The sequence below is a fragment of the Misgurnus anguillicaudatus genome, chromosome 22 (assembly GCF_027580225.2).
Source record: "Misgurnus anguillicaudatus chromosome 22, ASM2758022v2, whole genome shotgun sequence".
Classification (NCBI taxonomy): Eukaryota; Metazoa; Chordata; class Actinopteri; order Cypriniformes; family Cobitidae; genus Misgurnus; species Misgurnus anguillicaudatus.
In genome coordinates, this window is record NC_073358.2 from 24,465,721 (window position 1) to 24,487,174 (window position 21,454).

Here is a 21,454-nt window from a genome sequence, read left to right on the forward strand (position 1 = left end):
CTCAAAATGACAGTTTGCACATGTGGTACTGTATGAATGGCAACTTGTTGGGTTTAAGTCCGTAACCTTTTATTTATGGTCAGACCACACCACAAGTTGTGGCTGCGCACTCTGATAAGTTAAAGATAATAAAGTTTTTCCATTCTTGGCAACGTAGTGTTGACTTGAACAAAATGTGTTAATACGACTTAATATTATAAGCCTCATAAATAAAATACACGCAGGTGTTGTTTAAATAAAATAAAAAAAAAACATTTAAATAATCTCTTTCTGTCATGCTTACTGTACTTTGACCTTAACTGTAGACACCTGCCAAACACCTTTGCAATAATGTTGGTTACACTTGGAATACAATACAACTGCATTTTCTTAAGAATTGCATTGGTTTGAAAGGGTTAACGAATTGAAATGGCATGATACAATAATGTTCAAAATAACTTGGTAAAATGCAGGCTTAAACTGATTTGGAAGGTAAGCTGTCACTGCCATCCCATCAAGGGCTGGTATTTTGAAAAACATGTTTTTTGCTTTAGATAAAATATGCTTTGAAAATGTGAATTTAATTTTCACAAGTAACTCTGCACCTCATGTATTTACAGGTAAAATCGATAAAGTATTTCCTTATCACTTTATTAGTTTATCAGACGGAAAATCTTTAAGATGGAAGGCATCTCCAAATTGTTATTAGAAGTGTTGTTTCACACCAAATGATGGGAACTTAATCTAATCATCATGTAAAAATCTACAAAACTTTCCAAAGTACAACTGTTTTGATCCTCTCTTAATCAGCTCAGGCTCTACTACAATAGCCAACAGGTTTTCTTTAAGGATAGGAGGAAAGAGTTCAGTTGCACTCCATAGGAAAGCGAGTGGAAAAAATGATCAGAATTTTGACAGCCGGTCAACACTGAACAAGATGTGTTGGAATTTTGCGAAGCATTTGTAGGCTTTAGCACTTCTGCAGACATCCTCGAGCGCTTTTTAACAGCTTTTCTCGTGGCGAGTAAAGTCATGTGCTGATTCGCAGTAACTAGAGGGGATACACCCTCCCCGAAGCTCACCTCTACTATTGGTGTTGGATGCTAAAAGATACGTCTGCTGTCAAAACTATTAACCGTCTGCTGTTTTAGTCTGGTTTCGAACATCATATCCGTCTGCTCCAATGCTGTTTCGCAGAAAGTCTGACTTTGCACCTCCTATCCTGTTTCATAAACACTGCATTTCTCACATTCCTACCAAGGATGTTGTCGGTTTTAGAAAATATACAGCTATCCCTCAATACGGGGGCCTTGCGCAAGGGCCTAGTCCAGTGTATCATTTTACTAATTGAGTCCCATGCATTCAGTGTATTGAAATGAACATCTTAGGTTTCTTGAGCTAAAACATATTGCATGAGCACTGGTCATTAAAGGAATGTTCCACCAATTCTGAAAATTTCGGTATGGTATGACTGAAACAGGGTAGGAGGTTAATGTTGTCTTGGGGCTGTCTTGACACTAACAGCGTCAGGTTTATAGCTTTAAATGCATTTTTATAATTCTTTTTTATCCACCAGTTCCATTCATTTAGATGCCATTGACTTGCATGTTGCAATACACACAACAACTAAAAGGTAAACGTATGGAATGGTCCTCAAGTAAACAAAGACAGCTCACAAAGACAGCAGTATAGGCGTTTCTTTTTCAAAATCAATTTAGCCCGTTTATGCAAGTTGAATCTGGTCAATACAGTAAAATCTGATTGGGCATCCAGCCATTGGTGTCAACACACCACTTTTTAGGTTGATAAGCCGATTTATTACTACACACAATTGTATGATTGATGTAATTATGTGTATTTAATTGTTTGTTACCTAATCTTAAGTCATCATGACCCACCAATTGAGAATCACTGACATCACAGACACAGAACAGCATCCTGTTTATATGCAGTACTTTGTTGTTGAAAAGTTAATGGTGTTTATTCTGTGTTATTATTGTGATTTTGAGCAAATATCCAAAAAAGAAAAAAATTAAGCAGACATATTATTTAAAAAAGCTTAAAGGGACATTCCACTTTTTTGAAAATATGCTCAATTTCCAGCTTCCCTAGAGTTAAACATTTGATTCTTACCGTTTTGGAATCCATTCAGCTGATCTCCGGGTCTGGTGCTAGCACTTTTAGCATAGCTTAGCACAATCCATTGAATCTGATTAATGCGGCTTTCACATAGGATGCGGTGTGCGCTGCGCTCGCCGCTGGGTTCGGCGCAGCCAAGCGATTTGTGCTCTGATGGCCAGACCAAAGTAGGCGGGGTTTTCAATAAATTACTACAGTGTTTATATTTGCGTTAAATAGTCGACGAGGAATACAGAGACTGATGTTGCTCGTCTCCATTTCACGTAACTTTAAGCATACCTACAACAAGCTGCTTGACTTAAAACACACCTGACATGCCAACTTGAATTGCTACGTGTTTCCATGAGACGGCTTTCCTTCCGATGTCTCTGTAGGAGCATAAACTTGTATTATAAAGCCCTGAGAATCCCGAGTATAAGCTTTCGTCCATTTTGCTTGTTTGGATGCCCCGTTTCTATTGGCCGAGCGGATAATCGTCACAGAGCGCAGCGCAAAAGTTAAACTATGTTGAACTTTGACCGCGGCGTGAGCGCAAGCTGCGCTCCGCTGCGCTCGCGCTTTGCTCGGCGCAACAAAAAAACGCCCTCGCGCGGCGCAAGCCATTGAAATTAATGGGTTTCATAGCGCAGCGCACACCGCATCCTATGTGAAAGTCGCATAAGACCATTAGCATTGCGCTAAAAAATAACCAAAGAGTTTCGATATTTTTTCTATTTAAAACTTGACTTTTCTGTAGATACATCATGTACTTAGACCATCGGAAAATTAAAAGTTGCAATTTTCTAGGCAGATATGGTTAGGACTATACTCTCATTCTGGTGTAATAATAAAGGACTTTGCTGATGTAACATGGCTGCAGCAGGCGTAATGATATTACGCACTGCCCGTCCGAAAATGGTCCCCTGCTATTGAAAGTAACCAAGGGGACTATTTTCGGGCAGTGCGTTATATCACTACGCCTGCTGCAGCCATGTTACGGCAGCAAAGTTCTTGATTATTATGCCAGAATGAGAGAATTGTTCCTAGCCATATCTGCCTAAAAAGTCACAACTTTTAATTTTCCGTCGGTCTTAGTACACGATGTAACTACAGAAGAGTCAAGTTTTAAATAGGAAAAATATCAAAACTCTTTGGTTAATTTTTAGCGTGATGCTAATGGTCTAATCAGATTCAATGGATTATGCTAAAAGTGCTAGCGCTAGATACGGAGATCAGCTGAATGGATTCCAAAACAGTACAATTAAATGTTTAAATCTAGGGAAGCTGGAAAATGAGCATATTTTCAAAAAAAGTGGAATGTCCCTTTAAAGAAGGAAACATCACATGTAAAATAATATTTTTGAAAGCTTTTACACATAGTTGGCTGTGGCCCTGTAGCTATTAGAGTTTATGTTTGTATTACCATAAATGATAGACATAGGCACTGTATAAATTAACATATATTTTGAATGCTAAATTGTGCAGCCTGTTCCATGAGGTAGATTGCTTTGGAATTAGTATTCCAGGCATGGTGGACACATCATTGTTTTGCCTTCAGGGGCTTATAAAAGGGTGGAGTGGTCGTACTGTAGTAACTGGTATTCATACAGTACAGATGGTGAAGATGATAATATATACGGGTATCCAATTTAATCAACAATTGTTTCTGCCAGAGTAGTTTATGGGTACTATAGCACCTTCATTTTAAGCATTGTAAGGTCCTCAAAATTGTTCCATATAGGGACATTGACATTCAGTGACATTGGAAAGCGTTTTAGCAAATGGATTTTATATGACTGCATATAATCTCTCTCACACAGTTTTTCATAATCACAAGCCAGTGCAGATTGCCAAATGTTCTTATTTGCCTGCAGTCATCTTTAGAAATGAGGTAGAGAACGTGATTGGGACATTCTCCAGCTCCTCTGACGCTTGTTTTGATTCAGAGGGCATTGCAATGTCTGTGTTTTCGTAGTTGTCCGTCTTCTTTATGCAACTTCATAAAATGGATAGATCGGACCCTGAGGTCTCTGTTTTATGGAAGTCCTAAAAGGCATACAGCACTTCATTCTTGTTTTCTCGTGAAAACATGATATGTAATAGTTAACAATAAAATGTCAAAGATAAACAATAATGCATGGCCTTCTATAGCTTCTTCTGTCATTTTTCTGATTGGATGGGTAATAAATGCCTTTCTCGGTTTGGGAATAGGCATTTATTACCCATCCAATCAGAAAAATGACAGAAGAAGCTATAGAAAGCCATGCATTATTGTTTATCTTTGACATTTTATTGTTAACTATTACATTGGAAAATGCCCATTTTTGTTTTGCGGAGACCTGTACTTGACTGGTTGAGCTGTGTTTAAAATAGTAAAATAACTTTGTAACCTTACCCAAGTAGAAATTTTTGGTATCTATACTTTACTGGAGTAATTATTTTTCAGACGACTTTTTACTTCTACTCCTTACATTTTAACGCAATTATCTGTACTTTCTACTCCTTTCGGCTTGTTATCAAAAAAAAAAAAAAACATGCATCCATTTAGAGTGAATTTGATTGTGGTTGGATGTGAAGTATAAACATATACCATTCCGACACCCTATTGGTTTGTATGCGATCCATCGCACATGAGACTAATCACGTCACACTCCAGCAAGGAGGACATAGCCAGTGTTGGGTTAAGTTCTTAAGTTATTATTTCTCCACTACTGGCTCATTTAATGTATCTGCCTTTTACAGCCCACGTGATCAAATAGCCTGCGCATGCATTTTGGCAATGTAAGTGGTGTTGTTCCCGGGTGGTTCTAACGTGTTAGCAACTCAGAAAGTTTATCAAAACTAAGGCTGTCACGATTACAAAATTTGGCGGTTAATTGTCTAATAAATTGTGACTTTGACGATTATGACGGTTAATTTTTTATTGCTTTGACATTTAGTTCTCCTACATTTTCTTTTGTTTGTAATTTTCACACATTGTTGTAATTATTTAAATTATTATTTTGCAAGGTTAACCTGGCAGTAAATATTAATACACACAACACATATTTAAAAGTAATAATTTAATGAATATATTTATAAAAAACTGAAAATTCTTCATAAGAAATAAACACAATAAAATTTTTTCCATTGTATTGAATGGTTTTGTAGTGTATCGCGTTTCACTGTCAGTTAAGGAGTGCTATCAGATACCGTCTCATTTATACAGGCACTGCAGCTCATCATTGCGGTGATCTGAAATCATCACGATGAGGTCAAACAATCACGATGAGTCGATAATTTAATCATTCTTACAGTTCTAATCAAAACGGTTTCCCAGCATCAAAATGTCTGTGTGTTGCGTTTGGTTGCACTAATATAATATACTAATATATGTATATATGTATCTGGCCACTTTATATTTGGCCATCTGCTAACGTCTTCTATCCACTCCACTATAGTACACAGATCTGGTAGCTGTGTTGAAAAAGTTAAAGTAACTTTCTCTGTCTGTGTTGCTTCACTGCTGATCCTTGCCATACTTCTGTTGCCAACGCGCATACGTTGCCACGTCATCATTGTGTACAAACAGTAAAAGGGTCTATATGCATTGTACTAAAATGCATTAATTTTTTAATGGGTATATATGCGGCTGAAACAAGTAGCCTAGTGCATGCCAAAATGTTCAACATTAACATTTTAATATACCATTATAATTATTATGGCCTTCAGAAAAAAGTTTTTTTGAGGAGGTGGGGTATTGCACATTCAGCCCCTGTGGTGCGGCCTAAGCTTTTGTTCTTCCTATATTACTTTTACTTATACGTATTTTTGAAATCAGTACTTTTACACTTTTACTTGAGTAAAAAGCTTTAGTTGATACTTCAACTTCTACAGAAGTCTTTTAAACCCTAGTATCTATACTTTTACCTAAGTAACGAATGTAAATACTTTTGATACGAGTGTGTGAAATTAATATAAACTCACACCTGTTATAGCACATAATGACATAATGATTAGGGGTGCACCGATAAATGCCGATATACACTAATAATATGTGGCCGATAACTATTCTTAATCGCACAGCCAACAATATTCACAGCTATTTCATGTACTACGGCTTTTGATCAGTAAGTCCTGTCACCATAGCTGCTTGTGTATGGTTCTTCGTCCACAGCGCATATTGAGTTTCTGCAAGAGAGCGCCCCCTGGCTTTTGGATGTAGCGGCATTTCACCGTAATTCAAGCAAGCATCCGAAGCATAGCAAGCATCATGGGCCGATATATCGGTGCACCCCTAATAATGATTAGTCATTAAAAACTTATCGTTTGCAGAATAAAATAAATAAATAAATAAATATTTCTATTCATGTACAATAAAAAATTATATAGAAATATACAAATTTATATACACATGCAAATTTTTCTTAAATGTAAACATGCATTTGTGTGCATTTATATATACACATAATTATTTTTCAAAGTGCACCCACATATATTGTAAACATATATGTTAGCAAAAACTTTTATTCTGCAAGGCAGCCCTACTACCTAGCTCTACACATGTCTTGCATGCCCTAGCAACTACAAACAGGCAACATTTAGGAAAATTAACTATATTTCTTGGTGGATAAATTGATAATTCAGATTAATAATGATCAATATTACACAGTTCTGTCTTTTTTCAGATTTAAAAAAAAAAAAAAATTCTCACTTAACAATCCCCCACCCTCACCACCAAATCCCCATAGAAACGATCATGCTTACGCATCTGTTTTTTTATATTGCATATGGTATATTAATAAAAATGCAGTAACCCTGTAATTAATGACTGTAACTTATTGCCTGAGGAGTTCATAATAGTAATGTACCTCAGAAGTATATATTGGTATTAAAAGAGGGCATATTGGTGTCTCAAAGGTACATTTTGGTACCAAATGTATACATATCTGTACCTAAATTGTACATATTAGGAGCTTTAAAGGGAACTGTTCCAGTGACAACTTTTTGAAAAATTTCTGACAGTGTATGATGGTAGTTCATTGCCATACTGCCGTTGCCAAAATGCACACGCATACGTTGCCACGTCATCATTGTGTACAAACAGTAAATGGATCTATTTGCATTGGTAGTAAAATAAGTATGATTATTGTTAGTTTCAAAATCATGGTGTACTCTATGAGATAATAAATAGGGCAGGGCAAGTTTACACATAAAACTCTTTTTGCATGTTATCCAATACTGGATACAGATCTATATTCTCAGATGTCAACACTGAGCCCTAATGTCAGAACATAACATGGTTTAATGAGGATGGCATACACAGCATTTTAAATGTTTCGACAGTTCAATGACGTGAGCCCGGCTGGTTGGAGGCCTGCACCGTGGTCCTCTGGGAAACACGCAAGCGAATTTACCAAAGCCAGAGATGTGTCATTACATCTCCACTTATTTTGCATTCTGTGCCAGGCTGTCAGAGTTGGACAGAGGGCAAGACAGTAAACCCTTGTACTTGTTGGCGATACAGCACAAATTCGCACAGCGATATTACGTTCTTGTTCACGTTGACACTGTGCTTTACAGTATATAGACCCCCAGGTGCATTAAATGCAGCACAGGCGACGGTGAGTGTGCCATGTATTGCCCCTTTGCATTCCTCAGCTCATTTGTAACTAGTGTCAGTGGGAAAATCCAAATTTTTGAAATATTGCTGGCTGGAACCGTACCCCATGGAATCGCCGGAGAGTCAACACAGGGCCTGTAGTGTGCTGTGCACTCTGTAATTAAAGGGTGCTATAGTGCAGGAATACTGAGGTGAAGTTTGTCCCACTCAGCTGAGGATATTTCAAGCAGAGCATTACACTGACTTAGCTGTGGTGAAAGTTCCAATCCTCTGAATCTTCCTATTTATGGGACACTTTGCGCATTTTTTTTAAAGACCTCTGTTTGATTGCTTGTTTGTTTATTTATTTTCGACCTTCTTGCTCCATGGGAAAATATTTTGTACCGTAGACTGAGTTTCTGTTAGGCCAGGTCAAAAAGACGTTATTCAATGGTACTATGAGTCTGTGCTTGCATAATTAAATAAATGCTGGATTCAAATCACCATCACCATGGTGTCATAAAGCTGGCAAATGATCTTGAAAGAACCGCATTGTGCAGTTTCTCAGAATTGATGATAATACCTATACCTAATAAAGGCATATTATGAAAATGTACATGTTTAAGTGCTATAGTTGGGTGAGTCCCCAGTGCTTCTATAGACATAGAAAATGTGAAAAATAACAACCCGGTAAATTAGTTTTGGTAAACCATTCTTTGCAAGCATGTAAAAGAATAGGTCATTGAAATTTGGCTCCCCTTGTGATGTCAGAAGGGGATAATACCACCCCTTAATCTGCACTGTCCAACCACTGCGCTGCCATTTCGTGCAGATATCAGCTCATTTGCATTTTAAAGGACACACCCAAAAACTGCAAATTTTTGCTCACACCTACAAAGTGGCAATTTTAACATGCTATAAAAAATTATCTATATGGTATTTTGAGCTAGAACGTCACATACATACTCTTGGGATACCATTTATTTTACATCTTAAAAAAGTCTTGTCCCCTTTAAAGGTGCAGTGTGTAAATTTAAGCGGCATCTAGTGGTGAGGTTGCGAATTGCAACCAACGGCTTAGTCCACTGTTCACCCCTCGCTTTTGAAACACATAGATAATCTATGGTAGCCGGCGCCGGACAAACATGTAATCGTCAGAGACAACTAGGTAAAAAAAGTTGTCCATTAAGGACTTCTGTAGAAAAATGACGGCACAAAATGGTGACTTCCATGTAAGGGGACCCTCGTTGTATGTAGATAAAAAGGTCTCGTTCTAAGGTAATAAACACATAAAGGTTCATTATGAAAGGTCTTTATACACCCTTGATAATATAGTTTTGTATATTATTTTGCATTTCTGTCAAGAGATCCGTCTAAAAATTACACACTGCACCTTTAATATTAGAAAACAGAGCCTTATTGTCCAGTTTTGCCATTATAAATTGTGTCTCTTTTCACTCCTTTTGCAGTTATAATCATGTGCGCCAAAGCCGACACAATACGAGACCTCATGCTGGCTGCCCATCGGCGAAAATTAACCAGCGACAGCCACATCTTCTTCAACATCGAGCTCTTCAACTCATCTTCCTATGGTAACGCACCAGTGTTGTGATTTCACTGCTTCACTTATGGACCGTTTACAGAGCTTATCTCTATTCCCAACATGTGCCATAGTCAGACGAGATTGTTCCACTTTGACCCTTTAGCACAATGAAGCTATCTAGACTTAACTGAAAGAGAGGCCCGGCTCTTCTGTGTGATAGAGATTACATTCAAGAGAAACTGATTAAAACATTTGGCTCAACACAATAGTGCCTGGTTATTGTCTGGTGGTCAGATCCAGGATGTTCCTCTGATGTTCCTGTGCATATCTTAAACCCTTATTGTTGCAGCTAAAGTAACGTGGATATGTAGATATTTCAGGCATTGTTATTAAGTTTTATCAGCAAATGCAGGCAAAAAATGTTTAAATAGTGCTAAACTGCACCTTTTTTTAAAGTGGCCATGGCATTAAAAACTGACTTTTTCCATGTTAAAGTGCTATGTCCCCAGTGCTTATATCAACCTAGAAAATGTGAAAAAGATCAACCCAGAAACTTAGTTTTGGTAAACCATTCTCTACAAGCACATGAAAAAAATAGGTTGTTGAAATTTGGCTCTCCTTATGATGTCATAAGGAGCTCTTATTATAATAATACCACCCCTTTATCTGCACTATCCAACCACAGCACTGCCATTTAGTGCAGAGAAAAGCACAATTGAGTTTTAATTGCAACAAACATGATCAGTGTTTGAATTTCATCAGCTCATTTGCATTTTAAAGGACACACCCAAAACGGCACATTTTTGCACACACCTACAAAGTGGCAATTTTAACATGCTATAATAAAATATTTATATGGTATTTTGAGCTAAAACTTCACATATATTTATTTGACATCTTAAAAAAGTCTTGTGCCATGGCCCCTTTAAAGTATTTTGGGGTATGGGCATTGTGTAAGTCACACAGAAACCTAAACTGTACCATTATTTAACTTCACAGGGGACGGATCTTGGAGGAGAGGTGACAAACATGACAATGAGGCCAAGGCTGCCTACAGCTTTCTTAACACTGTCACGTTACTGAGGTCCACCAAGTCAGAGTTCAAGAAGTTCTCAGTAGAAATGAGAAAGTCACTACAGAAATCGAACATCCCTGTATGTGAAGACTGCAATGCTGTACGTGAGTCTTTAAAACAAAATTACTGTCTATATGTTTACCTTGTCATTTATTGGATGGTAGGTTATACAGGTTTGATTCTTGCAAATCTCAATTTGATAATATTTTTTCTGTGAAACTTTTCTTGTCTATTTTGCTGTGATGTTTGAAAGATGCACAACTGATTGAACGAGATTTAACCTAAACATTTCCAACTTGAGAACCATCTTGACTATATAATATAAACAGCGTCCTACTGACAGTATAGACGCAAAGGAGTCGGTCGATCAAACGCATAAAAAACTGCTTTCCCTATGTTCTATTTCATGCATTTCACTACCTGTGCCCTGTAAAGAGAGCAACCGATTCATGTAATAACCCAGTTTAAAGTTTGAATATAGTACATTTACACTTTAAGTGCTTTTGAATTGGGTGACTTGAACAGGCTCCGAATGAATGCTCGTGCAGGCAGCATATTTTGGTCTGCTTCTTTGTCTCCAACATGCCAGGTTCCTTTGAAAAGTCGTCAAAGCTTTTCTAAGGAAGACAGCGGGAGCCGTCTTTTTGGAACAAACTATTGTGAACGAATCGAAGTGCCAAGGTTAATAACCTCAGCGGGGGCTCTGCCACTTTTGACTGGCTCATTCGCTGTATCAACAGGAGCCACAAAAGGCTTGAGCCGGACCTTTGTGGTGGACCGTCCACCATACAGAATGAAAAGTATTCAGACAAAGCTCATTCCTATTCCAAATATGAACGTCAAGACTTGAAGTACATTTTACAGATAAGCTTAATAGGAGTTATGTACTAGATCACAAACTTGGCTTTTCCTTTAAGCTTGTAGTATCTGCTGGTGGTGTGCAGAATTAATGAGCTGGATGAAGAGTGCTTACTTTATTCATTAAGTAAAGTGATACATTTTTTGGAATTGGCCTACAGTGAGTGGTGTTCTTATAAGCATCAGCACAGACTTTTAGCAATTCATGACAGCTGCCAGGAAATGCAGGCATACTGCATCTTTTTGCAGAGAACCCCGCGTGCACTTAAAGACGGATATCTGTTAAGACGGTAGAATGGTAACATTATAATCAATGCAATAGTTCTTGGAAATAAAGAGAAATATTAGAGGCACTATCAACATCACCTCCTTACTACTCTTAACTTAATACTCTCAACTAAATATTACAATCCTTTAAAAAATGTGAGGTATTTTTATGCACTGATGACCAGTAGGTGGGTGTGTTGGATTACAGCACACTCATTACCAACGTGTTTTATGGTTTGATGTAACACAGAAAGGGTGCTTGATTAGATTTCTTGAAACTTTTTTCCATAAGAAACAGATACTTTCTAAATTAAATATTTCATTCTTTAGCAACATCTCTTGAAAGGAACCTAAATCTCAAATGGTTTAGACAGACATGTTAGTATTATAGCACGGGGCTGTTGAATGCTTTATTCTGATTGGTTGAGAAATGTTTTACGGTATGCATTATTCGATAAACGCACACGTGACCTGTCAAATGTCTTCAAAATATCCCACAGAGCAATGTCTGGTAACCGTGGTATAAGCAGAATAACTGACCTCAGTCCTTTAAATTGGATTACTTCACTGGGGTTTGCATTATTCGAATAATTCAAGGGTTCGTCGTAGTGCTGGGTTCCGATTCAAATTTTAAGAATTGATTCGATTCTGATTCTCAAGATCTTGAATCAATTATCATTATTCGATTAAATTCGATCCGATCTGATCCAAAAAAAGCATTTTTTCCAGCTGTTACCCGAATCAAAGAGTATAGAAGCACAAGAGGGGAAACTCAATAGAACGTTCCATTGCAAAACCAGCGCCCAGCAGCAGCCCCACGAATCCGCCATTTTGGAATGAAAGCGACTCGGTAGTCAACTAGAAGTAATGGAAATATCAGCTACTTTGTAGATTAAAAGATAAAATTCAAACTGAATGATGATAACACAGAATAACATACAATCAGACCAGTGATCATTAATCCCTTTTGACAGCTTATTTTCAGATATTTAGACAAGTCTTCCACTTTTATATAGGCAAATTTTACATACATACATACCGACATAAACTCATCCACACATAATATTTGGCTCCATATACATACACATATACACACTCGAAATGGATTAAGTAAAAAAAACACAGCCACTGTCCAAAAGTGGCAATTATACGTAAGGGATAATGGAGAGGCAGACGGAAGTTATGGGGAAATAAGCCCCGACAGTGTGATCGGGACCCGACCCGAAGCGGAGGGTCTTGTGTCGCGCTGAAGGGGCTTATTTACCTGATAACTACCGGCTGACTCTAGATTATCCTCCTTATTACACGGCTACTTGCCACATAAGAAAAAAACTGGACATGAATATGAATTTAAAACATTTTATTGGCATATTTGTTTTAAATTAACATTTTTATCCTTCCGCGAAACTTTGCACAGATGCATAAAATGATCGTAATATCTTATTAAGGTCCTCTGCTTCATACTTGTCTGTCTCCATTTTTTTCTCTTTTAGCCAGTCTTTGAGAAGTTTTAATGCCCATTCTGTATTTTTTGTGTGTTGGCTTCGTAGCTGTCATGCTCTATTTTGTCAAGTTCAGTCTCAGTAAGCTCTCTGTGTCTTGTCGTTGTTCGTTCTTCTATTCACTGTTTAAATGTTTTGTTTTTTGTTAAAATTAATGTCAAAATGTTCCATTCTTACTTGTGGTTGTCCAGTGTTTGTCACAAGATGGCGCCAAACAGTAATCATTATTGGTCTTTATTGGCGCGGAGCGATTTTAACTGTACAAGTAGTACCGGCTATGCGTTATTACTTTGGAGCTGTTATTATTTAAAAAGAACGAACATGCAAATGTCTCAACTGACCAATCAGAATCAAGCATTCCAGAGAGCCGTGTAATAATGTAGGATAACAGACAGAGCAATGCATCATGTTCTATAAGATTATAATGTTTGTAGCGGGATCCAGGGGATTAATATCTACAAAATATATTTCATACCTAGTGGAGTTGGTAACTTATAATAATAGTAAATGTTTGAAGTAGCATAAAATAGAATTACATAATAAAGCAAGAAAAAACTACCTCAAATGTGTATCTATTTAATGATTGGATTCCACAACTGATAACACCAACAAATCAACACATACATACAAGACAATATAGCGTTTCGTGTAGGTGTAGCAAGTGAACAAAATTTTAATTCAAGAAACTTACTATTGCGCTTCTGATTTGGCTGTGAGATTCGCTGAGAATAAATTGTCTGTCAGAATTTTCATTCCAAAATGGCGGCGCCGCGCTACTGAAGCGCCACCTGACTGTTGCCAAAAAACGAATGAGAGTTTCCCCTCTTGTGCTTCTATACTCTTTGCCCGAATTACAGTTTTCAAAACAACCGCTTGCTCAGGGGCGTTTTCAGCATTGAAGGACATCCGGGGCTTAGCCCAGACCATTTTATGTAAATACAGGGATCACAAGCCCTAGATCACCTGCTCTAGCTAGCCTAGAACCAATTAAAACGGCTGTGCATGTTTTCTTATAAATTTTTTTGGGCGTACTGTCCCTTTAAATTGCACTTGAGCTTACTGTACACATACAGTATTGCAGAACATTTAATGATAAAAGGGCATTAATAATGAAATGCATCTCTATTACATTTATTTCAGGAAGCATCTAGTTCTAGGTAACTAAAGCTTCTGGTTGCAAATCTGTTGGAGTTTTTGACTGAATCAATAATAAATATAGCTGCAAGCAGCTATACCGGGGTCAAGCCAAAAAGGGCACATAAGGATGTAAAATTGAGTTTGGATAAGCAGATTAAAGAACCTAGGTAAACCTAATAATTTTAGATGAAAAAACAAAAAAGTTATCAACAAAAATAAACTAAGTTCTTGTCTACTGCAATCGTCCTTCTGTTATTGACAATCATGGAACATTAGAGCCCTGAAGGACATGTGAGTGGTGTTTGCAGTGCTAAAACGTAGGTCACATCATGTTACAGCAAATTAAATGAGTCAAAAGAGACCACCCCCGTGTCTCTATGATGTTCTGATGCAAAAAACGGTTGATAAGGTATTGTCATTGGTTGCTAGGGATTGAATTGGCAACCACCAATGATTATACTCCAAGCCATGGAGGAATAATCAAGGAATAATCCATGAAGACTCATGGTTTTAGATGTGTTGTTGCAGTAGTTTTAGGCAAAAATAGCCATTTTCTATCTCAAAACCACTAGGTGGCGCTATGATAAAACTGTGCATGCAACCTTAAGTCATGACTGCGTTACATCTAGCTAGTTTCATGACTATACACTTTAGTTTAGCTATAAAATAGTTGTATGACCATAGGGCTTGCTTGATATGAAAGATTTTGTTTAATTATAGGGCCACCTAGTGGTGCAGGCATAAAAAATTTTTGTGTGGCCTCAGAATGTGCTCATACATCAGTGTATCAAATCTGGTGAAAAAATATTGTTTCGTTGCGAAGTTATAAGCATTTATGTGTAAAAAACACAAAATCTAAAGGTAATTTTTCGTTTTTTGCAATTTTCAGCCATTTCTGATGGAAATTATAATATAATGACTATAGAACTTTTTGTTCAGAAGGTAAGGTTAGTTTCTTCCTATGGTGTTTTCGAGTCGATCGGAAAAACGCTCGCGGAGATATTCACGCGTGTTTTTAAGCGCTATTTTGCTGCCCAGGGTTAACCGTAAGGCGAATTCTGGCATGTTGGGTATCGTTGGACTCGGCAACTATTCAGAACACCAAAGAAACAAGTCCCGTGAAAATACGTCAATCGGAGCCAAAGTTATAGGCCTATAAAACATTCGTCTGGCCACTAGGTGGCGCTGCAACGAAACTGTGCATGCTCCCTCAGTTCCTGACTGACATCTCAGGTACCAAGATTCATGACAATAGGTCTAAGTTTGGCGAAGATACAGCCTAAAACCTGTTTTTTTGCACTCTACGTAAAGTTTGTTGACGCGCTATACAACAACGCATTGGTTTATCGAAATTCTTTTAATAAATTTTTGCCGTGAGTGTCTCTAGATGTTGCATACCAATTTTCGTGGCAATCGGGCAAAAACCCTAGGACGAGTTCGCAAAAGTAGGTTTTACGAATAATCCAAAATGGCGGAAAAATTTTCGTGACGGAAAATGACGTCATAGGGCCCATTCGAATCGTCTTGAGCCAAGGAATCAGAAGTTATAAGCAAAAACGTAAGTGCAACTTTGGACTGTTGGTGGCGCTATCGGGTTTGAGATAGAGACGCCAAAATTGCTATGGATATTATTTGGATTGCCCTCTGTCAGTTTGCCAAATTTCATAACTTTCCTACGTATGGTTCTATGGGCTGCCATAGACCGCAATGGAACAGGAAGAAGAATAATATTTAAAAAGAAAGAGAAAAAGAAAAAGAAAACTAACGGATACAATAGGGGTCTTCGCCCATTCTGGGCTTGACCCCTAATTTAGCACGCATTTGGCTTTATTCCCCAATATTAGCTTTCAGTGTCTTGATCAAAGGCAATGATTTCGTCTAGGAATCGTAAATCAAAATGCTTAAAAACGGGTTATATCTACAGCATTCATCAAATCTTGCTCATCCAACTTCCACTCCGTTAAATCCATGTTAGTAACAAACGTGCTTGCAGCGGAATAATATAATTTAACCAGAAACAACTTCTCATTTCTTTTGCATTATCTGATAGGATGCATTAATGTGTGTGTACGACTTCATGAGGCGCTGCAAGAAATGACAAGTGATGACATCAGTGTAACGCAATGACGTGTGTATTTGAAATCAGTCTTGCGGCACTCTGATTTCATCTGCTTGTAAGGTCTTGCGGCGCTGCGTAAAGTTGAACACATTTAAAAAACTCAAAGCAGCTGAACTCGACAGAACTGTCCTGCGTATGTCTGTGCCTCGTCCATTAATTGTATATAGCAGGACAATTTATCTCTTACCTCTCAGCGTGACAAATACAAGGTGTGGCGTGTGAACTGACTGAAATTAGCCCAGGTCATGACGGAGTCATGGGGCTTGTCTCAAAACATTCGGGGCTGAAGCCCTGGCAAAATCGGCTGGCAACGCCCCAGCGCTTGCTTAACGTTACTCACCGCCATGTTCGTTGTTTTAATGTCCTTCCACACATGCGTGAATTCAATGACGCAGCAAGTTTAAGTTATTAATTATTAAATCGATCCTCTGAGTTACAGATCGATCTTTAGAAATTAAAATTAAAATCGATTCAGAATAGTTTTTTTCATCACAGCCCTAGTTCGTCGCCAGTTATTCCTTACATGGCTGTCATATGTTGTCTCTGGGGTTTATGTAGTAGTAGTAGAAGTTTATATATCCCCGTAGGGAAAGTCTTTTTGGAGTATAGGCTCAGATGAACATTTTGTCTATTCACATACAGTAAGCATAAATAAGAAAGTAACAATAAAACAAAATAACAATAAAACAGCCAATATGACAATATTGAAGAATTTAAAAAGTAGACTGCCTGAGGAACAAATGACAGTTTCATCCTATTTGTTGTACATATTGGTTCTTGTTGAACACAATATCAATGGCCAGATGGTAAAAATTCAAAAGAAGATTTGAATTTTCACAATAATTTAGAAAAAAATCCCAAACCGGCCCATGTTCTTTCTCCTCATCATGCAATAGGCTCACTAAAGCAGTATCATTTGCTAATGTGTTACTTAATGACTTTGATTCTCACCCTTTACCGTGCATCTCTGCCAGTGTTGGGCAAGTTACTTCCAAAGTGTAATACATTATATATTACAAATTGCTGTCATTTGAAAGTAATTAGTTACATTACAATATTACTGTCTCTGAACTGTAATGAGTTACACTACTTTTGCGTTACTTTTGAGTTACTTTCATCAAAATAACAGAAGTATGACTAGGCATTATAAAATGTTAAAATGTAGTTTATTGCTGCTTATAAATCTAGAAGTTATGTGTTGGTCCTCGAGCGTTTAATAGGCACAGTGAAGACTTATGGCAAAATACAGTAACAATCTGTCAGAATCATAAACATAGACAAAATATCTGGTAAAAGTCTGGTAAATTATGGTACACATACCAAACACAATACAGCTAGAGTCTACTATAGTGCAACCTATAGACTAATAACATGGCAAGACACGCAACCTCTTTTCATTTCTATTCTTTAATTCACTTTTAATTCAGATTCACAGCACAAGCCTGGCATGCACTGGGTTGACACAACTTATCAAAAAGTGCTATTGGAGTGTTAGGCCTCAAGGAATACAGCTCATTTCAGTACAATATAAGGATTACATGTACGCTAACATACTGTATAACTGCCTAATAAAACAGACAAACAGAGGAACACTGCTTTTTGCCAAACAATGCATGTAGGCTACCATACAAAGGCTGGTAAAAACTTTAAACAGTGATGTTTAAATATACTAAATTATATTTAGATAACCATGTTTAAGTCTACATTAATGTTATGTTGTAGTTTAGGTTGCTGTTTTGTAATAAAACTGTAGATAGCATAGGAGTAGCAATCTATTATGTATAAGGACTAGTGCTGTGTTCAAAATATCGATACGACGATACATCGTCATGGACGCCTGACGATGCGCGCATCGATACAGCACCTTCCGTATCGATTCGGATGCACTTTTGAAAGTAATGTGACGAATCGCTGTTGATACGTGATCCATATGGAAAGGACGCATGTGACCCGCGGAGTACGTAGAGTTAAAGGTAGTGTGGTATACTTTCACTTTGCGTGTCTGTCTCTCTCTCTCTCTCTCTCTTTTACCTGCATATTTAAAATCAATGAGTTCAGTATGAAAGCGCAGATATCTTAACCTATACTACTGCAAAGGGCTTTATTAGACACTCTCTTATAAAACAGCATAACGCATAAGAGAAGAAACACGACAAAGATTTGCATGTGAAAAGTGAACTTCTAGAGAAGAGATACAGAGCTACTTCAAACTATAGCTGTCACATTAATAATCTGATTTCTATTAAATAGTATTAACTCGGACTGCATGTTTATAGATATATTCATAGATATAGAATAATTAAATGAGAGACAAATATAATGCCTAGAGTAGGCTAAGACACTATCTTAAAAACTGCTTTAAAAAAACTTTATTTTAACTAGTATTTCTATGAGTTACCGCAAAAGCTAATAAATGAATGGCAAAAACACAACTGTTACAACACTGCTTATTCAATGTACAATAAACAGATAATTATAATAATAATAATGTTACTAAATTCTGAACAAAAATATTATTCAAAATAGTCTTGTATCGTGATGCGCATCGTATCGGGACCCTTGTATCGGGATACGTATCGTATCGGGAAATTGTTGCCGATACACAGCCCTAATAAGGACTGTAACCATAGCAACGTTATCTTACCTTGTCATTGCTGGTGTTGATATGGATTTTACTGACAAGCTTTATAAAAGTCTCTTTACTTCTGAGGTTCAAGCAGCACAGGAGACCGATAGAAAATTTCTGTTGGTTTTACTTAGTGCTCTCATTCGCAGAATTATGCGTGTGACGCTACCGGACCTGATTGTGACCACTTTAGTCAATGCTTATACAGCCGCGGACTTCCCAGAAGCGGCTCTTTAAGATACGCATCTATATTTGATGCGCACCGCATCCAAATCGCAGTTTAAATACAAAATTAAAGTAAAAATAAACATGCTGCATACAGCACCCGGAAACAGACATATTATTTTATACGCAGCTTTTTCCTGTGTGGATGCTGGTTGCGCGGCATTGGTCAAAAATAAAAATAACACAGTCTAATTTTGAAATGCAGTTGTAGTAACGTGCGTTACTAAGACTGTAACGAGTACAATTTTACCAACATTTTATTAGGAATGCGTTATATTACTGCGTTACAGCAAAAACTAATATATTACTGTAATATATTATATTTTGTAGTGCGTTACTCCCAACACTGACCTCTGCAGATTTAAAAAAGTTCCATATGATAAAAAAGTAGTCTCTAAAAAATGAATCTCTAAACATTTTATTCACACAGACAGATTTTTTTAAATGCCTGTCTGTTCATGTGTGTATAGTCTAATCAGTGATTCATGCTCAAGTCAAGCAATTTGTGGTTGAATTTTAACAAATGAAGTCTCAATGCTTTGCAGCTGACTCAAAGATCTATTTCTTTGCCTTTACTTAAACAAGAATTGCTTCAAAGTTATTAAAACACTAGTTCAGCCTAAAATAAGGGTCAGTACAGCACATTCATTAGTGACTATTAAATTCAGTGCACTAAACTGCAAATGAATGGAAGGCCACCCAGAATTGCTTCTTTTCTTCTTAACAACCCTTATCTAGAACATGATATTCCCTCAACTGCTTTGCTGACCATTAAGGAGACCTAAAACCCATCAGGGTCTGAAAAAACTGTGGCCGGTGGGCTAATCTGTAACAAACAAAGGAAGTCACAGCCTTATTACGGACAGTTCGTTCTGCTCGAATCATCTCCATTTGATCAACAATAGAGGATGTCACTGAGTTCAAAACAGACACGGGCACAAAAGTTTGACTAAATCCATTTTACTGATGCCACCGGGAAACCAATGAAATTCTCTTAATATTTTTGCGTTTATCGCATTGCATCCAATGCATAGTTTAAATAAAGATTTCACAGTACAGCTTAAGTACAAGTAATTTCTTTACTGTATATCTCTGTGAAGATTTTACTCATTGAGGGCATCATTAAATATTCAGTCTATGCATCTGGACTATGTTTAAGGCTTCATTGTGTTAGGTTCAATCAACAACAAGAACAACAAAATCCAGTCATAACAACTAAATTGTAAATGACGATAAGATTTAGATGATGTCTGAACAGTGAGACATTACACTTTGGGGTTATTCCTCAAGCTGTGATACAATTACAGAGTTAACCACAACAACCACCCAAGCAACTTCAAATAAAAAGTTTGTAGACCACTTAAAGCACAAACACATGCCCCTATACTGTACGCTCCTGTATTTCAAATTTTCTATAGCTATGCCTTAACGTAAAAGCCACGCCTCCTTTTACATTTACATTCATGCATTTGGCACATCCTTTCATTAAATGTGACATACATTGCATACAATCCTTAATTTTTTGTATGCATGGATTTTTTGTATGAGGATCAAGAACAGGACCTTTGCTTTATTTGCTAACACAATGTCGTACCAATTGTGCTACAGGAGAAAATAAACGTGTATATAAATGCATATTAAATAATAAATACAGAAATAAAAATAATGTAATGCGTAAATAAATAAATATGTGACTTTTTTAAATATTTGGTCCTCCATAAATGCCATTTTAAATGTTGCCTTATGCATGGCTTTTCTATCATTGCAGCATACCTGGTAGTGACAGTAAGACTGTGTTAGTAATTCTTCACCGGGGTGAGGAAACTGACATGCGGTTGCTCATTTTAGTGCCAGTGCCTGAAGTTAATCAGCCCAAATAAACAGGAACAGGCTTATTGGTAAAAACAGAGCGTCTACTCTTACTTATATTTACTCTAATGGAACAAGACTTTATGCGTGATTCATTTGATTATTAATCAAAGCTGATGTTTGCAGTTCCCTCTCATTTAAATGTGTTATTAAGAGAAGAAATTGTGAAATTATTTATTTTGTTACTCAAGAAAATCACTTTTTTTGCAAACTATGTTGGAAAACCACAAATCTCAACATGGGTTAAAGGCATTTCAGACATGACAGCTCTCCTTTAACTTCTAGGTTAAAATAATAGAAATGTAATCAAAATCTCCCCTATATCCGTTTCATGTCACATTCTTGAACCGAAGTGGCATCAGTTTCACATAAATTGTTACCAATAGTGCCTGATCTTAAATGTCAGTGGGATTTGTTTCGCAATGAAAAAGCATGAATGCTTTGAATGTTGAATGTCCAGTCTGATACGTTGTGTTGCTGGATCGCAAGCTGTGCTCTGTATGAAAACACGGCGGGGTTTGTTATGCTCCGAATGCTTGGAGATTTGACCTCTGT

At 37.2% G+C, this 21,454-nt stretch overlaps 2 protein-coding genes across 6 annotated transcripts in view; one reads left to right on the forward strand and one right to left on the reverse strand.

The window, feature by feature from the left end:
- Nucleotides 1-21,454, reverse strand: part of arid3c (AT rich interactive domain 3C (BRIGHT-like)) — a 189,562-nt gene that overhangs the window by 106,624 nt on the left and 61,484 nt on the right. The gene's annotated exons all lie outside the window — the stretch shown is intronic.
- npr3 (natriuretic peptide receptor 3) overlaps nt 1-21,454 on the forward strand; it is a 41,692-nt gene that overhangs the window by 1,077 nt on the left and 19,161 nt on the right. For both annotated transcript variants that reach the window (XM_055199948.2, XM_055199949.2), the window contains exons 2-3: nt 9,148-9,270; nt 10,221-10,396. In XM_055199948.2, the coding sequence (XP_055055923.2) occupies nt 9,148-9,270; nt 10,221-10,396 (299 nt within the window). The remainder of the gene's footprint in view (nt 1-9,147; nt 9,271-10,220; nt 10,397-21,454) is intronic.